This window comes from Ictidomys tridecemlineatus, chromosome 8 (genome assembly GCF_052094955.1).
Source record: "Ictidomys tridecemlineatus isolate mIctTri1 chromosome 8, mIctTri1.hap1, whole genome shotgun sequence".
NCBI classification, from domain to species: domain Eukaryota; kingdom Metazoa; phylum Chordata; class Mammalia; order Rodentia; family Sciuridae; genus Ictidomys; species Ictidomys tridecemlineatus.
Genome location: NC_135484.1, coordinates 87,607,249 through 87,627,404, shown reverse-complemented (window position 1 = coordinate 87,627,404; position 20,156 = coordinate 87,607,249). Strand labels below are relative to the sequence as shown.

The 20,156-nt window shown below is 33.7% G+C and overlaps 1 protein-coding gene across 3 annotated transcripts in view; it reads left to right on the top strand.

Moving 5' to 3' along the window:
- Col19a1 (collagen type XIX alpha 1 chain) overlaps window positions 1-20,156 on the top strand; it is a 315,752-nt gene that overhangs the window by 23,954 nt on the left and 271,642 nt on the right. For all 3 annotated transcript variants that reach the window (XM_078019810.1, XM_078019809.1, XM_078019808.1), the window contains exons 3-4: window positions 1,449-1,523; window positions 2,455-2,554. In XM_078019810.1, coding sequence (XP_077875936.1) covers window positions 1,449-1,523; window positions 2,455-2,554 — 175 coding nt within the window. The remainder of the gene's footprint in view (window positions 1-1,448; window positions 1,524-2,454; window positions 2,555-20,156) is intronic.

Sequence of the window (20,156 nt, the reverse complement as noted above, 5' to 3'; positions counted from 1 at the left end):
AGAATACGGTTTGTTCTTCTGGTTAAATATATCAAAATTGATGCCTTGTCACCATGGCGAAGGCCAGTGACAAATGCTTGTCAAATGAAGTGCTGAGAAGTTTAGCCATTGAACTGGATGATCAGCAATTTCTACTCCCACAGAGCAGAAGATCAATTTATTTTAAACAGTTTATCTCCCGTCTATATGAAAAACTTTTAAGTTATAAAACTCAGACATAAATTTTAGACCTAGCAAATTAAACTTATGATTACATGATGCCAAAATATATTATTGATTTGGTTTAAGATTTTAGCCACCTAGTTGTATAGTTATCCTGACATAATAAAAAATTGGCTGCATTGTTTTGTGAATTAAGTACTATATTTACAGTACCCAGCCTGAATTAGATTTAAATATGTACTCAGATGTTTAAATATCAGTGTATGTATATACATTACTGTGTTACAGTAGTATGGTATTATTGACCATGTAAATTCACTGTGAGTAGAGTCTGGTTTTATCTTTTTTCTCTGTGAATAGCACTAATTCCTTGGCACATAATTAACACTTTTTCAATGATTTCATCTCATTTTTTTTTTTCATTTTAGATTACTTTTTGTATGACAGAGATCTTTGCTCTGGGGCTTTTAAATTATATGTTAATTATTTCCATACATGTCCCCTTCTCTTCTAAAAGTTTAATATCATTTAATCCCTAAAAGGAAAGTGAGGAACTAAGAGATGGGGGAGCAAGGAATGAAAGATGGAGACCAGGCAGAGATACACAGGAGAGTTTATTCATCAGAGCTTACAAATAAAGGCACAACTCTCCAAAGACAGAGAGAGGCAAAACAGGGATTAGAGCTGGGCAGGTACTACTGCAGGCGGTTAAGGGTTGGGTTGGTATGAGGGAGTGCTGAGTCTTTCTCAGAAATGCCCTTGGGCAGGAAAGTGAAATTTTTCTTAAAATGGAGGCTATCACTTAAGGTGGCTGTCCAGATGCTAAGCAAGGACCCTATAATCCCCAAACCTGAATCAAATTTATATTAAAATGTAGTAGTAGTAAACTTGTTTAACTATTAGAGTATGCTTTGGATATAAAAGTTTAACAATGTTCTTAAATTCAGCCAACTTCCTAATGTCAAATACATAGGAACAGTTGGGGTGTTAGAATAATAGTGATGATAGTTATAATAGCTAACACTAAGAAGTACCCACTATGTACCCACTATGTACCAAGCAATATCCTAAGCACTTTACATAAGCAACCACATGGAATCCTCATATCCACAAAGCCAGGTGGGGAATATCTTTATCCACATTTTACAGAAATTTAACAAAGTGGTTCTATTTTTTTTGTTTTCATTTTTATTTTAATTTTCTGACTATATGATAAGATTCAAATTGATTTGAAAAACTGGATTGGAAAATGTGGTACAAATAATTTATATATTTTTTTTCTTCAGAAAAACAATGTCCTATTCTGAGGACAGTGGGATATCAGTTCACACAAGACAACAGAAATGAACTTGAAGTTTCAGGTAAGCTTTACAATCTTTGGTAAAGTAGGATTTAGTGTAAAATGATCACCAAAAATGCAGTACATTGTAGGTGATTTTTTTAAAATATTGCAACTTAAGACTGTAGCATTAACATAAAAATTAAAAGCAGATGGTGCAGAAAATGCTGAAAGTAGTTTTATGTATCATTTAATTTAAGATCAACAACACTTCAAACTGTTGGGGAGAAAATTTAAAAATTTAATTAAAATTATACGAGTTGTATCCACCATAGAAATTTTTTAAAGAGAAAGGGAAATTTATGGCAAAGAAGACCTTACCACCCAGATAAAATCACCAATAGCATTTTGGCATAACATTCCTACAAATCTTTCTTCTTCTCTTCCTTCCTCCTTCTCTTCCACTCCATCATCTTCTTCTGTCCTTCTCTATTTCCCTCTCATATTTTCTCTTAAACCCACACACACTCACACAAACATATTAATAATACTTTATTGTATCTGAATTCTGAGTATTTTCCCACATCAATATGCATTCTCCTAGAGTATTATTTTTAAGAGCTGTTTAGATTGAATATGAATACTGTATTTTTTTTGTCTAACTTTTTGTCTACACTTCAGAGATGCTACAATGAGCTACTCTATTTACCTAGGTAATATGTATGTCAAAAGATACTAATATTTTAGTCTTTTGAAATATAGTTGCGATCTTTTCTTCAGAAAGAAGGCTACATATTCTATATACAAAATGAGTTTCATCCTTCTGTACCCTAAAAGGAGGAAAAGATAAAACAAAGGAATTTTGCTGATCCCAAACATCAGGGTTTCATTTGAAGTAAATCAGCCTATAGATAAAGACAACAAAAAAATCCTCATTAAGAAAATCAATGTTTTTGTGAGTATATTTAAATTTAATAAAACTGCTGGATTAAATAATGTGTCTCATTTTACAGGTTTTGATCTAGGAGAGAGCTTTTCTCTGAGACGTGCATTTTGTGAAGGGGATAAAACCTGTTTCAAATTGGGAAGTGCACTTCTTATTAGAGATACTATGTAAGTAAAATAATAATTTTTATTTGTATTTTAATAATGCTACAAAACTATGTTCTAAAGAAATTTCAAAATAATTTGTTTAAAAAGTGCAAAACCTTTTCAATAGTGTTATCCCTCACTCGAGGGCTGTGCTATTTATGTATTTTTTATTTATGAAATTTTTTGTCATCTGAGTTTTGTTCTATAGTATATGAAATACCTTTTATATATACAGAGCCATAATCTTTAGAGGATAGTAATTAAATACCTTTTTGAAGAAATATTATTTATACTTAAAGTAGGCATAAGTAATATTAGGTTTTAAAATGTGAGTAAACTTTAAAACTCAAGACACAATGTAAATTCAGAGACAGAAAACTGTTATCTATTGAATTTTTTTCTACATTTATCATTTGTCACATAAGTTAAAAGAATTTAGCTATTAGGCATTCACTGTAGTACATAGAATACAAAGTAAAATAAACTGTTCTGCAGTTTTATTTTTTATCTTGATATTCTTTTCATTTAAAATGAATTTACTATTTTTCCTTTGTTATTTTGTTTTTTCCTATGGTTACACCTAGAATTTTTATTTTTATTTTTTTAAAGAGAAGTTACCTTTTAAATAATGGCAATTGGTCAGGAACTGTTCAGGGCAATAATAATTTCAATATGGTTGGGAATATTTTGAGGATGAGTTCAATATCATTCAGAAAGTTGAGTCACCAGGAAGGCAGGGAACATATATGATCATGATATTTATTCCTTGAATCAGGCATGAATACCCCTGTGTATGAAAACACTACCATGACAAAAGCATCAAAATTCCACTTGGTTTAACATGCAACATAGGTGGTTTTGTGGGAAAACCTATGAATGCTGCCATTTCCTGATGGGTAGCCTCTACTAAAAATTGTTGATAATCTCAACATATGAATTCTCTAAGGGAAATAGCATCAATCATCTCAGATGCTATGCATAACCTAACTTTCAAACACTTTTTCTTTGAGAAAAGTTTCTTTTAAACCTCCTATATTGTGATACTTTAGTTAATTTTACTTTAATAACATGGTTCCTTATAAGTAAACTACCCATTAATTGGTAAAACACATGAATGTTAGGGAAGAGAGGGATTTTATATTGGGGATATGGTAGATGCTTCAGCAAATATAACTGTACAAACCAATAATGTCATGTATTGCGATTTAGGTAGCTTTATAGACAGGAATTGTGGACAGCACAGCATTTCCATGTTTAGTAGGCATATGGAGTAAAGAAAAGTCAAGATGCACAATATTTCTCATATATATATTTCTTTCTAAACTAGTAGTTGATACCTTTAATGAATTTTGGAAAGGCAATATATTGTGTTCCAAAAATTAAAATGCAGCTTTTCTTCCTGCTTATTTAAACTCCTGTAATTCTGGTCAGGTGGAAAAAAGATTGGAGTGAAACTTTTTAAAATTCATTGGATTTGAGTGAAAAAAAGACTTAGCTAATTTTAAGTAGCTATATTGGAAACCTTGCTGTGACTTTTAGGCAATGCTATTCCCCTGTGAATCCATGAGATTATAAATATTAAGCATGACTTGAAATTTGTTTCCTGGGCTTTGGCTCTAAATCGCTATCCAATCCCTGGGCAATCAATATAAATGAATTCTCTGGCTCTGTGGAGCAGAACCCTGGGACCTTCACTACAGGAAACTGGAGGGTATCTGGTTAAGCTGACTAGTGAGTGTCAAGTAGCTTGGCTCCTATCCACTTACATTTCACTCACTGAGCCAAGTATGCTAGGATGCTTCTCTTGCATGATGCCATTTTGATTTTTCAATGAGACTGGAGTAAAGTTGCAGCTATTTATATATTTGTAAATAAGCTGCCTTGCAGAGTCAGCATGGGAAAAACAGACGCTATTTTATATGGAAATGGGGATGCTTTCTGGGCCTGAGGTTGCTTTTATTGTTCTTTCATATTCCGGGTGAGATTCACCAGGGAAGAGACATAATAAGCGTGTTGTTCATATACCTGTTAGGCACTCTCAATGCCTTGAGCCTGGCTTAATGTGGGATTCCCAAAGGTTTCTTTGGCAGAGGCCCTCCAGATAAACACCATGAAACACTTAGAGGTGGCACAGGCTCAGGCACTTCTAAGGGGCATGATGTGTTTTGCTTTGCTTTAAATTCATGTCTATGTGTTCAATATTCTGAGAGGCATGTTGTGTTTTGCTTTGTTTTTAATTCATGTCTATTTGTTTAGTATTTATTGGGGGTAACAAATGGTAAGTCTGGGGAGGCTTTAAAAGAATCTGGGCGAGATATTACCTAGTTTTCTAGGATTCTCTTTTTAGAGGAAAATTCCTTGGCTTCTTTTATCTACAAGTATCCCTGTTTCTGTAAAAGAAATAATTCATTATTTTTATATAGAGTGTTATGTCCCAGAAGATCATTCTTTGATTATTTTCAGTTCTGTTTTGGCAATTATCTGGGTAAATTGGTGAAATTCTGAGAAATGATACAAACACATGCACACCACGGAGAACCTTATATTTTTAGTGAGTTCCTGTCTATCTTTCATTATTTGCTTTATAAAGACATTTAAAATAAAAGGGCTTAGTATTGAATATTTTAGAAGACTTGACACATGTTGAGTTTCTGTATACTAATGATCCTGAAGGGGTATAGTTTTAATAGACCAATGGAGAAATCAATTTCAAAAGTATGAAGAAATGAATTTTCTGATTTATTATTGAGTTCAAGTATGGTAGATAGCCTTAGCCCTCAGGTTTTTGATCATTAGTGGTTATTTGTAATACTGTGGTGAGAAGGATTCTGAGGCCATTTTAGGTTCAACGAATTAAAGAGCTATGATCCAACAGGGAAAAGAGAAAAGAAAGGAGGGCTCACATTCCTTTCATATCTGTAGCATCTGATTTAGGATGATGCCTGTAAGCTGGTGGCTTTTGCCACTGAAGCTGTCCTTAAGAATAATGGAAAATGAGGCTATGTATGAAAAAAAAGAACCAACACAGATTAAATGTACTAATAGTGTATGAGTTTGGATAATGTGGCTAGACAGAGTGACATAAATGACAGATATGGTCCCCTTAGGTTTTGTCACAGGTAAACAAATCTCTAGTGACAGTCTTCTTTTGGTGTCTCTCATTAAATTGGTGTTTCATGAAAGCAAGGTATTTAGTTTCATAGATATAGACGGAAAAAAAGAAATAGTAGGTGAGAGTAGAATGGTGATTACCAGAGGCTAGGGAGAGGTGGGTAAAGGAAAGAATGGGGAAAGGTTGATCCATGGATATTAAATTATAGTTAGATAAGAGCAAGATGTTCGGGGATGCTATTGCACATTGTCATATAAGGGTGACCTTAGACAACAACAATGTACTATACATTTTTAAAATCCAGAAGAAAGGATTTTAAAGTTTTCATTATAAAGGAATGATAAATGTTAGAGGAGATAGGTATGTTTAACCTGATTTAAGTACTGCACAATGTATATATTTATCTAAATGTTACATGATTCCCATTAACATGGGTATGATTTAATTATTTATTTATTTAGATATCAGTGAACGATCCCAGGGGTGCTTAGCCACTGAGCCACATCCCCAGCCCTTTTATTTACTTTTTTTTTTTTTTTTTAAATTTGAGACACAGTCTCACTAAGTTGCTTAGGGCCTTATTAAATTGCTGAGCCTGGCTTTGAACTTGCAATCCTCCTGCTGTGGCCTCCCATGATGCTGGGATTACAGATGTGCACCACTGTGCCAGCTAAGTTTTATTTTTTAATCTATCAGTTAAAATAAATTTTAAAAGTCTAAATATTCCTGAAAATTTAAAAATATATTTGCCACTCACTTGATAGTAGAGAAGTGTCAATGTTAAGAAAATGATTTCTATACAAATAAAAAATGAACATGTCTTGCCACAGTCCAGCTGCGGCAAAATAACCGGGGGGTGATGAACAAACAACTTGTGTAGATTGATACAGCAGGAGTGGGAGCCCTTTATTGTAGGACAACAGAGGTATTTATACATTCCACACAGCTTATCTAATTAACATAAACTCCATACAGCAGCCAACCAATAAGGAATCTCCACACTTAATGGCTTGCTGGCGTTACTTCACAAACCGCTCCCTCTGGCAATATGCCAGGCGCTATCCTGACCTGTTTACAGACTCTAACAATGTCTCAAAGAAAAAAGATGGTTGATAGAAGCTATTCTAATTTGCATTATATGTTTTTAAAAACATGATTTGGGGGGAATCTTTCAAGTTCTCTGGACTTTAGTAATCCCCTTGGAAATAATCCTAAATATTAGCAAAGCTGTTTTATATATTATGGGGTGATTTTTACCTTGTCTTTGCTACTGTTGAATGATTTATCCCATGGCCATGTTTTTTCTACATGGGCCTTTACCTCTAGATTTTAATTAGTGTGAACAAGAGCATAACATATAGGAAAGTTGTTTTATATTGCTTAGGATTATTTTCACAAAACTGGTTTTTAGAAATGAAAGTCATTTTACATATATTGATAGATACTACTAAATATGTTCTCTCATGATCTAATCCGTTCATTTCACGTAATCTCCCAAACCATCAGTAGCACTAGACATTATGGTTTTAAAATTTTGTGTTTTGTTTTTAAATTTAAAATTCATGGAATCACAAATAAAAACTGTAGTGTACTGTATAAATTTTAGAGGCTCCCAAAACATTTCTGTTTGGCTTAAAGATAGATAAGAGGTAGCTTTGGTAAGTCACTAAAATAAGTGCAGTAAGGTGGAGAGCTTATCATCTTATTCAGCATTTGTTGACCAGCAGTATGGGCTGCAACTTCCTTTGGTGGAGGAATGAGGGGCTCTCTTGTCTTCCTGGAACCTACTACAGAGACACAGAGTGACAGGGAAAACTACACTTCCCTCTTGCTTTGTTCTGAGAAGAAACTGAGATGTATTACTTTGTCACTTATGCTGCGTTGTGATTCAAAACCCATCCTTTCTCTTGTTAAGGCTAAACTTCCTTAGGCATCACAAAAAGTTCAGTTTTTATCCCTTCCCTCATAAGGGCCAATTTTCTAACCCATGTTCCATTTTTATTGCTCTTTTTTGAGTCCTCTCCAAGTGCTCAAAACCAGTTAAATGCTGAGGCTCAAAACTATGTTCAGAATTCTGATACTGAGGCTTTTAATTGCGGATGTTTCAGGAGGATTACTTTACAATTCCATTAAGCTGTAGAGAATGACTATTTATGCATCCCTTGGGTTTTCACTTGGGCATTCTTTCATTTGTAGATAACAAATTTCCTATATAAGGGCATGTGATTTAGTTAAAAAGTTGTCCAGCTGTTTTTATGAGATTGACAGTTACACATAATTCTTTATGTCATCACTATATTTCCTTAATTATAGTTTGGCATACCAAGCATTTGAGGTGAGCTAGTAAGTCATGCATTCTTAAAATGAAAAGAAAAACCTGTTAGGTTCACAATTACTGAATTATTTAAGTCCACTAACTTAGAAAAATTATATGTATTAGATGCAACAGAACTTTAAGTTTACAGATTTTTAATACTGTAAAATTACAAGAACTAATTTTTTCTAGAAAATTCAGGAATATTAATATGTGTCAGTAACAAATTTCTTAGTATAAAGTGACTACTAAAATGTAAATTAATGTGAAATCTTATTAGTTCAATATTTTGTTTACTAGTTTTGGAAATATTTCATATTATCATTATCAAATTTAAGTAAGTTATTATTTTCCTCTTCCAGATTTCTCATAATTCAATATTATTTTAGGAAAAGTAGAATGTACCAGTAATTAATTATACATATAGAGATCCAATAACATTCATGCCACCTTAAGTAAAGATTTTTCTTGTTCTTGAATATTTGTTAGCCTGAGATAAAATTTTTTATACAATATGCAGATACTTTTTTAAAGTTTAATTTCTATTTGTGAGTGCTAAAAGACAAAAATCTTGTAAGATAAAAATATTTTTGTTTCACATGAATTGTAGATGAAGAAACTATAAATAGATTTAATATTAACATTTATTAATTATATTTAATACTTATTTATTATGAAAGTAGGAACAATTGTGCCTTCATTATTACTTTCAGAGCATATTCTTAATGATTAAAATTACCAAAAAATAAAAAGGCTCACCTGAAATGAGAGTGAGAAGCTGTAATATATTTACAAATAACCACTTTCTAACATTAAATGTATGTAAACTTTTGAAAGAAAAGTGGTTATCATTTATAAAGAAAAAAGGGTCATTTCTTGTTTGTTGAAACACAAGACAAAACATGCAAATAGGGCTGGCACTCACTAGTAGTGCAGGCTTTGCCCAGGGAAGTGTAAGATGTGGCTCTAGCCTCTGGAATGTGTGAATATCTTCCCTTAGGGGTAAGAAATGTAAAAAAAAAAAAAATTACAATTTGAGCATACTTTTGATGCTTTAAACATTCAGAAGACAGAATCCCTTGTAGATAGAACAATAAGAAAAAAAACTTTAAGGTGATGGGATTTGAACAGGGTTTTGAAGACTGAAGGGAATACTAAGTCAGAGGTGGATATGGTAAGAAGAGGGGAAACATCTCAGGTGAGCAAATGCCATTAGTTATATCATGAATCTTTGGAGTTTAATATATGGAGAAATTTAATAAATATTATATGAGATAACTGCTATACTCAAAAAACATCGACAATTTAATTTGTTTATATCTAAAGTAGAAGACAGTTTGATTTTTTCGGATGTTCCTGGACATTATTTAAACCCCTGGAAAAATTCTAGGGAACTAAACACATGTATGTATTTATTTATTTATTTTACTTGTAGATGGACAGAATCCCTTTATTTATTTTTATGTGGTGCTGAGGATAGAACCCAGTGCCTCACATGTGCGAGGCTACAACCTTAGCCCATAAATACAGTTTTTTTGTATAACATCTAAATTATTTAAGTTCTTATGAAAATCTATGGTCATTCAAAATTGGTAATAAGTTTCTTAAGAAATGTCATATGACCAGAAATGTATTTTTCTTTCAACAGCATTATCCCCATCAAAACTCCCATTCTTTGGACAGAGAAGCTAGTTGTTAAGATGTAAAAGTTTAGCAAATTAGGGATTACATCCATGTGATTTGTGTTTGTATTCAATATGGTGCCTGGTACACCATAATTAGTGCTTACTATATGTGAATTGAATATTTAAACCTTAAGGGTTTTTATCTTGTTGGTAGATTATATAGCTATTTTATAGCTATTTGCATATTTTTGCATCCAAGAATTTCTTTTTATTAGCACATCAAAAAACAAAGTACATCACTTCTAACTCCATTACTTGATTTTTCACCAAAGAAGACTTCAGGATAACACACATATAATTACCCAGTGTCCAACAGTAATATTGATATTTTTAGTACCAATTCACATTTGTGAAATATTTTGTGATTTATGATGTGCTTTTGCCTTCTTATATTATTTTGTACTATAATAACCTCTGTGATGCAGCTGTCACATCACCATTTTATAGATGCAAAAACTGAATTTCAATGAAATTAAGTAGTTGACCTGAAATGCAGAAAATAGAACCTTTGGATCTAGAGCTCACTCTCCCATCCCCATTTCCTATTGTTTTATCGCCAATTATGTGTAAATTATCTTATTTTAAAATGTCTGTATATCATCTACCTTGAGAGATGTGAGGTACCAGACTGCTTAATGTACTACTTAGCCTTAATAATAATGCAAATGTCATTGTAAAGTAATGAAATTAAACTGTTCCATTTTGGTAATTACCTGTGCTAATTAATTTAAGAGGCATTGATTAATCTACCTGTACTGTTGGAATATGTGTTAGATTTTTTTTCTTTTTTCACTCATCTTTTTATGCAATGACTCATACCTCATAAGGGGCAGCTGAGTGTTGACCTGGAGAGGGATATATGAATTTGCTGTGGAGTGTGCACTGCAGGCTTTCAGAGATACAAAAGAAAGCAGGCAGGGGCTGGGGTTGTGGCTCAGTGGTAGAGCACTCATCTAGAACATGCACGGCCCTGGGTTCGATCCTCAGCACCACACAAAAATAAGTAAATAGAATAAGGGTATTGTGTCCAACTACAACCAAAAACTAATATTTAAAAAAAGAAAGCAGGCAATCATGGATTTCATCTTTAATCTTATTTGGCCCTTAAAATTGCTCTGAAGATTTAGTAATTAATATAAGGCATTTGTAAATGAATTCCTTTTATAATGTTCATAAACCTACAAACAAAGAAGCATGACCTTACATTTATGAATTGGCCTGAGAATTGACTGTAGTAATGCATGATGTTTCATTATACCACTGCTAAGGAATAATATATATAACTCTAGAGACCTCAATTGATAGAACTCTACATTTCATAAAATAGCATTAAATGGTCTGACCTTCACTCTTGGACACAATCAAACTGTAAGATATATTCACAATTTCAATAATGAACTTACAAATTTATGCCAACCAAGGAAGAATAATTGTGCCAGATAATGTCATTAATTTATTATCATTTTAATTCTTTCAACTTAGGCAAATCAGAAAATAAACATGCTTTTGTTATCTTATGTGACACAAAAATTAGGTAAACTGGCCCATAATCTCACTTTTAAAATTTTTTTTTTAGTTGTAGATGGACACAATATCTTTATTTATTTATTTTTATGTGGTGTTGAGGATTGAACCCAGTGCCTCACACATGTGAGGCAGGCATTCTACCACTGAGCTCCAGCTCCAGCCCCCACAAATCTCATTTTAGTCAGCCCTTAAACTTCCTAAAATACATAATTCCAGATTAAGGAAAAAAATTATGATTTTAAACTAAAAGAAGAAAATATCCAAATAATTTACTAGATTGGTTTATTTTACCATGACTAGATCTACATAATTTGGAAGTGATCACAAGTTCAGTGAAAATTTTTAATTAATATGGATATGTGTGGTGATGCTGTGCACTATTAACATCTGGTTGGTTGAATCTGAGACTGAGTTGACTGCGTTATCCTTGTATTTGAACCATCTCAACTTCCTTTCTTGAGCTCAGAATCTCTTTGTCAGCTGTCCTCTCTCAAGGTGACCCTCTTACTTTCAAAGCTTAACCCCTTCACTTGTGTTCTTAATCCTCTCCTTGCCAGCCTCCTCTCAGACCTTGATCCACCCATGATCCCCTTGCTCTTGTCTTTAACATGACTCTCCACAGTATCCTGGATTCTTAGTCTACAAATATATACTTAATTCTTAATATATACTTAATCCTTCCCTGTACTAGAAATGTGTTCTCTTGACAGTCCCCTTTACTCACATGCTTCTCAAATAAATAGTTACTGACAACTTCTACTTCCTCATACTTCCCTTAATCCATTCAAAGCTGACTAGGGCTTCTTGAACCTTATGGAAATTGCTCCTTCAAAGTTGCTAGTGACCTCTGTCTTATTTCCAATGCCAATGCCCTAAACATTGAATTAAGCTCCTATTTCTCGCACTGTGGTACCATTGTCCACCTTTTCTGCCTATTGGAAGACTATGTATTCTAGAAAGCTTAGTATACATCCTACCATTTCAAATGACGTCAAATCAACACCAGAGCCTCTGTTGTTACAATTATACAATTTTACAGTTACAGAATCTCAGCTCCCTCTTAGAGGTTATATGTTTTTTTCTTTTTCTTGGAGCCCCTCGGATGCTGCCCATGTATTCTTGTTCATGTAAAAAAGCAAGTATATTTCTGATCTTGTTTTCTCATCTCCTTGCTAGCGCGTGTTATCTGCCTTATTTGAAACCTTCCCATGAAGGTGTTGCTTCTCAAGATCCAGCTAACTTCTGCTCATAGCTATTCATCCTCAGACCCCAGGTGTAAGAATTGCCCTGTGACTTTGAGTGAAGTTTGTGTGTGTTTGTGTGTGAGCACGCACATTTTAGAAGATAGTGGCAGGTGTCTAATGACCCTCTCTCTAATTCTCCAGGGCCCTGAGGCAACAGTGACTAGACAGAGCCTCACAGATTTTGATAAATGTTTCAACTCTTAGCTCTTCTTCCTGTGTGGGGATCAAAAGCTAGTAGATGTGGACAAGCAATTTTCTCTATTATCCTCTTGTCACCTAGCTCTCCTTTGATTTACTCAAGATAAGAATGTAAAAATCTCTTTGTTTAAGAGGGCTACCTACAAAAATGTTTTATGATATAGAGTCACTATTATTTTAAGTTCAGCTTTGATGCTAGTGAAAAAGGAAATCTGACAAAGTATTTCATTCACTTCTCAAATGATAATGAATACTTACTGAGAATTTAAGGATGAATAAAGACACAATCTCAGCCATTGAGTTATTTCTGTCTAGCAAGACAGACAGGCCAACAATTAGCTATTGTGGAATTGTAGTGGCAATTTTTAGATTCAAGTATGATAAACTCTGGGAGAACAGATGAAGCCGGAAAAGCTTCATAGAGGAAGTGAAAAGTTGAGGCTTGATGTGTGATTTTTTCAGGTGAGCTGGGGGCCATTGTGAACTGTTGCCATTAGAGGGATTATCATAGTGGTTTTAAAGGTCAAGGCAGTTTGAGGGATACAGAGAAATCCTGTGTGGTTAGGGAACACAGGTGTGAGAGCATCTGGATGCTGAGAAGGCTGAACATGTGGACAATTCTGAAAGGCCATATGTGCTGTCCTGGAGAGTTGGAAATTTTTTAATTTAAAAATGTGAAGGTGTAGGAGCAATAGCAGAATTCTAGAAAAAGCATCTAACTATATGGCATTGAGGAAATTGAATCTTTTAGTTAAGTCTAGAACCTCCCAAATTGATCCTGAAACAGAAACTGAGCACCCAGATCTCAGAAAGAGCTTTCAAAATTCAGAGAGCCCCATGGAGGTTAGACTGAGTTAGATCTAGGATATTCTGATCATCAGTGGATGGGAAGACCTAAAAAATTTTTAAAAGCAACCCCATTTCTGAAGTGCAGCCTCTCTAATTCACCCTCAATTTTTGTTATTGAATGGCATCCACTAGGAGGGCTAGTTTTCAGCAAGAAGTCATTTACAGTGCCACAGTGAACTAGGACTCATCAGAACAGGCGAGAGATTATTAGAGCGTCATCCAAGCTTTGTTTTCCCATTAACAACCTATCTGTCTGAATCCCCTCAGCAAACACAAAAAGGCTAAGATTTCAGAGTCTCTGTGGCTATGGAACTCAAGCATCATCACCCAGCCTGGGGAAGGCATTTCAGACAAACCCTCCAGCCCTGCTGGCCAAATTGCTCGTAACGCGACAGGTGATGGTGGATGTCAGCTGGGAAAGAAATGACTTACTATAAACTCCAAGCATCTCTCACTTCACTCTCAGGAAATGTAACTTGTATCATATTTCTCTTCCTGGAAGATATTCAGCAAGTCAGAGGCCCCACTGATACTTGTAAATACGGAAGTTCTTCATAAACCCTGCCTCACCCTTATTCAGAATGGAAGAATTAATTTGGAAGCTATTCTTAATATTTAAAAATAGATCTTTTTCCATTTAGCCATTTCATTTTAAAAACAAAAAAATTAAACAAAGGACAGTCTTGTTAAATATGACCTGGAAAACTTGTTTTAGCTCTTCCAAAATAGCACTTATAAAAAAAAAAGGTGTGTGTGGGGGGACTTTACTTGTACTGTGAACTGATTAAAGAATTACTACTGGAAACACTGGAATTCATATTTGAACTTTTTGGACATGATACTTTCTGAATATATACTGCACTTAGTTTTTGGAACATCATTTGCAAAGTGAAATTTCTCTAAAATAAGTATGTCCTTTTGCTTTTCAGTTTATGAGTACTGAAATTATGAAAGTTTGTTAACCTTTATTTTATATTTTATTCCTTGCCTTACATTTCTTTTTATATAGCTAAGAAAAAGAACAACAACAAAAAGAAACTAAAATCATGTGTTGTTTTTAATCATAGTTGGATTTTATCCTTTTATTTTTTCCATATGTGAGACAAAGAAATAACTTGCCATACTAAAAACTGTGATTATTTTAGGAATATTGAACAAATATATCAAATTGAACTTGCTGTACAATGAAATTACTAATGCTTGATATTAGTAAGAAGTAAACAAATCTATGAGCTTTTCATGGTCTTTATTTTTCTTGACAACAATCTACCAGAACCTTATCATGGAGAATAAACCCAATCTATTCCCTACTTACATTTTTCCACAAAACAACTATGTCAATAAATATTCGTGTGTGCTTAAAAAGAGTGAATTATGTTTATGTTTTCTGATTTTCCCTCAATTTCTCATGCTTGCAATGTTCACCATCTGGAAGAGAAGTGAAAATCAGTTTTATTCTCTTACAGCAGATCTTATTGGTTGCTCATTAATTGGACAGCCTGAATGCCCTCCATTTGTGCAGTTGATACCCTCTGTTCCTGAGAGAACAGACATTTCACCTTTATTAAGTTAACTTTGTGTGTAGCCATGTCAGGCACTGATTTTACAACTCAACAGATGAGTGGAATGGAGTTTACACTGACCTCTGTGCCAGGAAAGCAATAACATAGGATCTGTGAAGGGTTCTCTATACTGCTCTTGTGGTTTTCACTACTTCCTGAAAATGCACTCCTTTTTAAAGAAATACTTGGCAAATGCTCCTAGCTTTTTAAAGAAATGATCTCTGATGAATAGAGAAAAAATATTCCTGATTGATTTCCACCTTCTTTAGCATGTATATCTTTCCTAAAACTCTAGAGATAGTAATTTTAAGGATATTACTCTGTGTTTTCAGATACTTCCTGATCTGTTCTCAAAATATCATTAAGGGAAGGAACTGTAGTAATCTACCCCTCAGGGATACTGGTGACCTAAGATGTACAAATGTCATAATGAATACTTTCCTTGGAACCCAAAATATGATTTATTATTGTTAATATTACAGTATGATTATAAGCGTTTTAATTATTTATGCATTTCTTGAAGTTAATATTTTATATGTACCCTCCTCAGTACTCAGAAAAATAGAGACTTTTTGCTTGCTCAGAGTTCCAAAAGATTGCTTTCAGTCAGGTTGCTAATGATGAAGGGAATTTTATTCTTAACTAAGAGGATGCAAGCAACTTGATATACTGGAAAAAACTGACCTTGGAATTAAGAGTCATGAGTTCAAGTCCCATCCTGACCCCAGCCTGGCATGGTGAGGTAGTTATTTAAATTCTGTAGCTATAATTTCTCATTTATAAATTAAGATGAATGATCTAAATTACTGACAAGGTTCCTTTCAGCTTTAGAAGTATGGAACTACAGGAAACAACTAATGGTGGTTCTTGTGACTGAAATATTTCCAAGGACTAGAAGACTTATGCTGAATAACACCTTTGGTGAAATCCTCATGGAGTAGCTATTATATGTTGCTATAGCCTGTATAAATTTTATATTTCTTTTTGAAAATAAGAAACTGATGTTTTTTCTTGGACTGTTTTTCAAAATCATTGATTGACCTGCTCTAGAATCACACAGGAATTGATTTTTCTTCCTGCTATTTTCCTGCTGACTGGAATGTAGAACAGTCTCATAGGCCTCAACTTTAAAGAATTATACAAACTAACATAGATTGTATGCTGACAATGAGTGTTCAATACCTAGTGGGACTAGTTATAGGCATCATCATGGGTTTTCTGTGACTGGAACTAATTTTTATGAATGTTCCCAGCACACCAGGTCATAGTCTAGATGCTTGATTAACACAAACAAGCCTGGCAGGGCCCTTCTTGTCATAGAAATCATTTTCTGGCAGCTGTAAATAGGTAATAGATACATAAACTTATTTGAAACCTAGATAGTTACAAGCCAATGAAAAAAATCAGAATAAGGTAATGTGTTAGATAGTGACTGGGGTGAGGACAGCTATAGACTTTTCAGAGGAAATGACATTTGAACTGAGAGCTGAACAGGAAGAAGAATCCATTGAAATGAAGACCTCTGGAAAAGACTAACCGAGGAGAGGGAACAGGAAGTACAAAGGCCTAAGGCCTCATTGAGCCTGGTGTGTTCAAGGAACAATATCCAAGTCATTGTGACTAGATCCTGGGTGCCGCACAGATACCAGAATAGATGATGTGTCAGAGACAGGATCACATCAGACCCACAAACATGGTCAGGGGTGGGTATTTTGTTTTAGGAACCTTGAGGCATATGTAAAAGTTTACAAGTAAGGGAGACATTTGGTCTAATTTTAAAAGCTTATTCTGGACTGCAAGGCAGAGGAAGGAGGGAGGACAAAAGGACACTACAATAGGAGCCATGGAGAAAGATGGAGGCAGCTTTGACTAGGGTGGGGACTGTGAGATCAGAGAAGTAGACAGAATGGGTACCTATTTTGGTGATGAAGTGAGACACGCCAGTGAATACAGTGGGGGATAATAAAGGAAAGTGAAGAATTAAGAATGATTTCTAGGGATTTTGCTGGGGACCTGGTTCAATGACTTTGAAAAGATACGGAATACTTATAGAAGGATGTATTTGAGCAGAAAAATATGTTCAATTTCAATTATTTAAATAGAGATGCTTTCAACCTAGTAAGGACTTGGGCACGTGAGTCCAGAGTACTAGAGAAGGAAATAGACAATACTTACTTATCTTGGATGCATCTCCCCTCAGTCCTTTCTTCCTGTTGTGAACTCTGCTCTCAAACTCCCAGTAAATTAAAGAAACAGTGCCCAGGTCTCACATCAGTGGCATCTCATCTTGATTTGGCTAACTCAGATGTGTTTCCTGCTCTGTATTTATTTTTCTCTCTATTTTCCTCATTAAAACTTCCTTGTTTTATAATAATCCCTGCAGTATTCTGCTCTGTGCTTTCCAAGGTGAGAACTAATTATTAGACAATTTGTTAGTAACATGTGACTGGTGTTCTGGGGCTAATTTAATCTTAACAGAGCATGTGTTTTATAAACACGAGCATTTTTCAGAAAGGTAGAAAGCTCTAGCGGTAGGCTATTAACTGTTTTGGCTTTTAGTGAAAATGCTTCACAAGTAGGGAGAAATGTTGGCATCTTCCAATACTTTCTGAGTTCATAGTACATATCCAAAAGACAAAGACAATCCTATTTAATAGTGATTTTACATACATGGAGTGATTAACTGCTTCCTCCATCATATGCCAGGATTTTCCAGAAAATCTTTTTAGAAACTTTTTAGACTTCATCATTTTGTTTGTATTTATTAATTGTTTTGAATAAATTTCAACTAGAAAAAAAGATTTTAATCAGGCAGGAAAGAAAACCTAGAGAATACAGTTAATAAGAAATTTGGACAAATATTATCTATTATTAAAATCTTATACAATATATTTCTTCATGGGTAATAAAATGTTAATTGTTATACGTTTTCACATATAATAGATACTAGCATAGTTAGTATAGTTAGTGAGTTTATAGTTAGTGAGTCCATTTTAAATATATGGAGAAAAATATTAACACAAGTGCATTTTCACTTGAAGTTTTTTCCATCTCTTCTTAATATGTCAATGCCTTCCTTAATGTGAAGTAAGAGTTATAGATTTTTGTGACTAATATTTTACCTCTCAGAATAAAATAGAATGTTAGTCTCCTTAGAACTTGCCTCTTGCTTAGCATCTGTGAAGCCCTAAATTCAATCCCCAGTACTGCCTCCTGCCCTGCCCTAGATAAAATACAACTTGCCTCATCACTAACATATTGAGGCAGGAGGTCTTTGGGGAGGTTTAGGCAGGTCTGTGTTAATTCTCTTTCATCTCTACCTCAATGAATACATAGTTTTTTTTTTTTTCAGTTTGACTCTCTCTTTATTTTGGAATGATTTTTTAAATTTGTTTTAATTAGTTATACGTGACAATAGAATGCATTTATGCATTTTGATATTCATAGATGGGATATAATTTCTCATTTTTCTGAGTGTAAATGTTGCAGAATCATATTGGTTATGCAGTCACATATATACATTCAGTAATAATGTCTGTTTCATTCTCCTATGTTTTCTATCCCCACATCCTCTCCTCACCCTTCTCATCGCTTCCCTCTACCAATTAAGATTATTGTTTTCAAGAAATGGAAATAGTTATGAGTGTTTTTTCATGATCATTCACACAATCCATGCTACTTATAAAAAATAAGAAAGTATAGAAAATACAAAGAAGGAAATTAAAATCTCTTAATTTTAACACCAAGAAGAAAGTATTGTAATGTTGACTTTTATGGAATTTTAAAAACTTTTGATTGAAGCCTCCCTGAACTGGTTCTTAGATCTGGACACGACCTTCTGCTATAACTGGTCACTTTATGGAGGCCCATTTTTTTTTTATTGTCTACCATTTCCCCTAAAGTTTGGTAGCATTTTCTTTCACATTATGAGTGAATAGATGGCTGCTGGACATAGAGTACATCAGAAAGCAAATGGAAACTACACTTTAGGTTTTTTTCAGTATTAAAGTAAGTAATAAGCTTAAAGAGGTTGAAGATATGTGAATTATAAGGATTCAGAGACACTCCAGACAGGTTTTATTGGACACCTTTGAACAATTTGGAACAAATTTAGTTAGGTTCTCTATGACTTTTGCTTATTAATACCTATACAATGATACAACAGACACTAGTATGGCAATATGTAAAAATATGGATGTGTAACCAATGTGATTCTGCAATCTGTATACGAGGTAAAAATGGGAGTTCATAACGCACTTGAATCAAATGTATGAAATATGATATGTCAAGAGCTTTGTAATGTTTTGAACAACTAATAATAAAAAACCCTATACAATGTATTTCTTCATGGGTAATAAAATGTTAATTGTTATTATAAAGATTTAGAGACACTCCATACAGGTTTTTTAAATATTGATTTTATACTGAACATTGTTAATTTGGTATACTTGTGAAGTCATCTACCCATGAATATTTAGTGGCTTTCATTATTATGTAAAACATAGACAATGGAAAATAAATGGTTAATTACATTTAAATTTCATTGAGCCTGGACTCTTCAAATGTAGTTAATATTAATATATGTAGGATTTTCTATTTATGATATCGAACTATATATGATATATATAAAATGGAGGAAAGGCAGAAAATATCCCATTGAGAACTTCTAGCCTAAGTGTGTGTGTATGTGTGTGTGTGTGTGTGTGTGTGTGTGTGTGTGTGTGTGTTATAGGCATGGATTTGGTGAGTAAGGATCAACAATATTTTTCTTAATGATAGTATTACTGAATGAGCAATAGATAGGATAGGATTTCTTATAGGAAATTGCACTCCATTTGAAAACATTCAAGCATGGATATCTTGGACATGCAAGCTGTCATTATATCTCTCTGGTAACAGACCAGTAATTCAATATGGCCTCTTTTATAATAGAAACTTTGGCAAGTCCCAGAGAAATTATTCTGTGCCACATTAACTATTCTTGTGAGGTATAAATAAGAAGCATCCTTGGTAAGAGTAGATATATTTTTAAACATTTTATTTTTAGAACATGGAAGTTCTCTTTCAAAAATTACAATCTTGGCAAGCAAAATCATGTTTGGCTTGGAAAAAAGAATATAAATTTCTGAAAG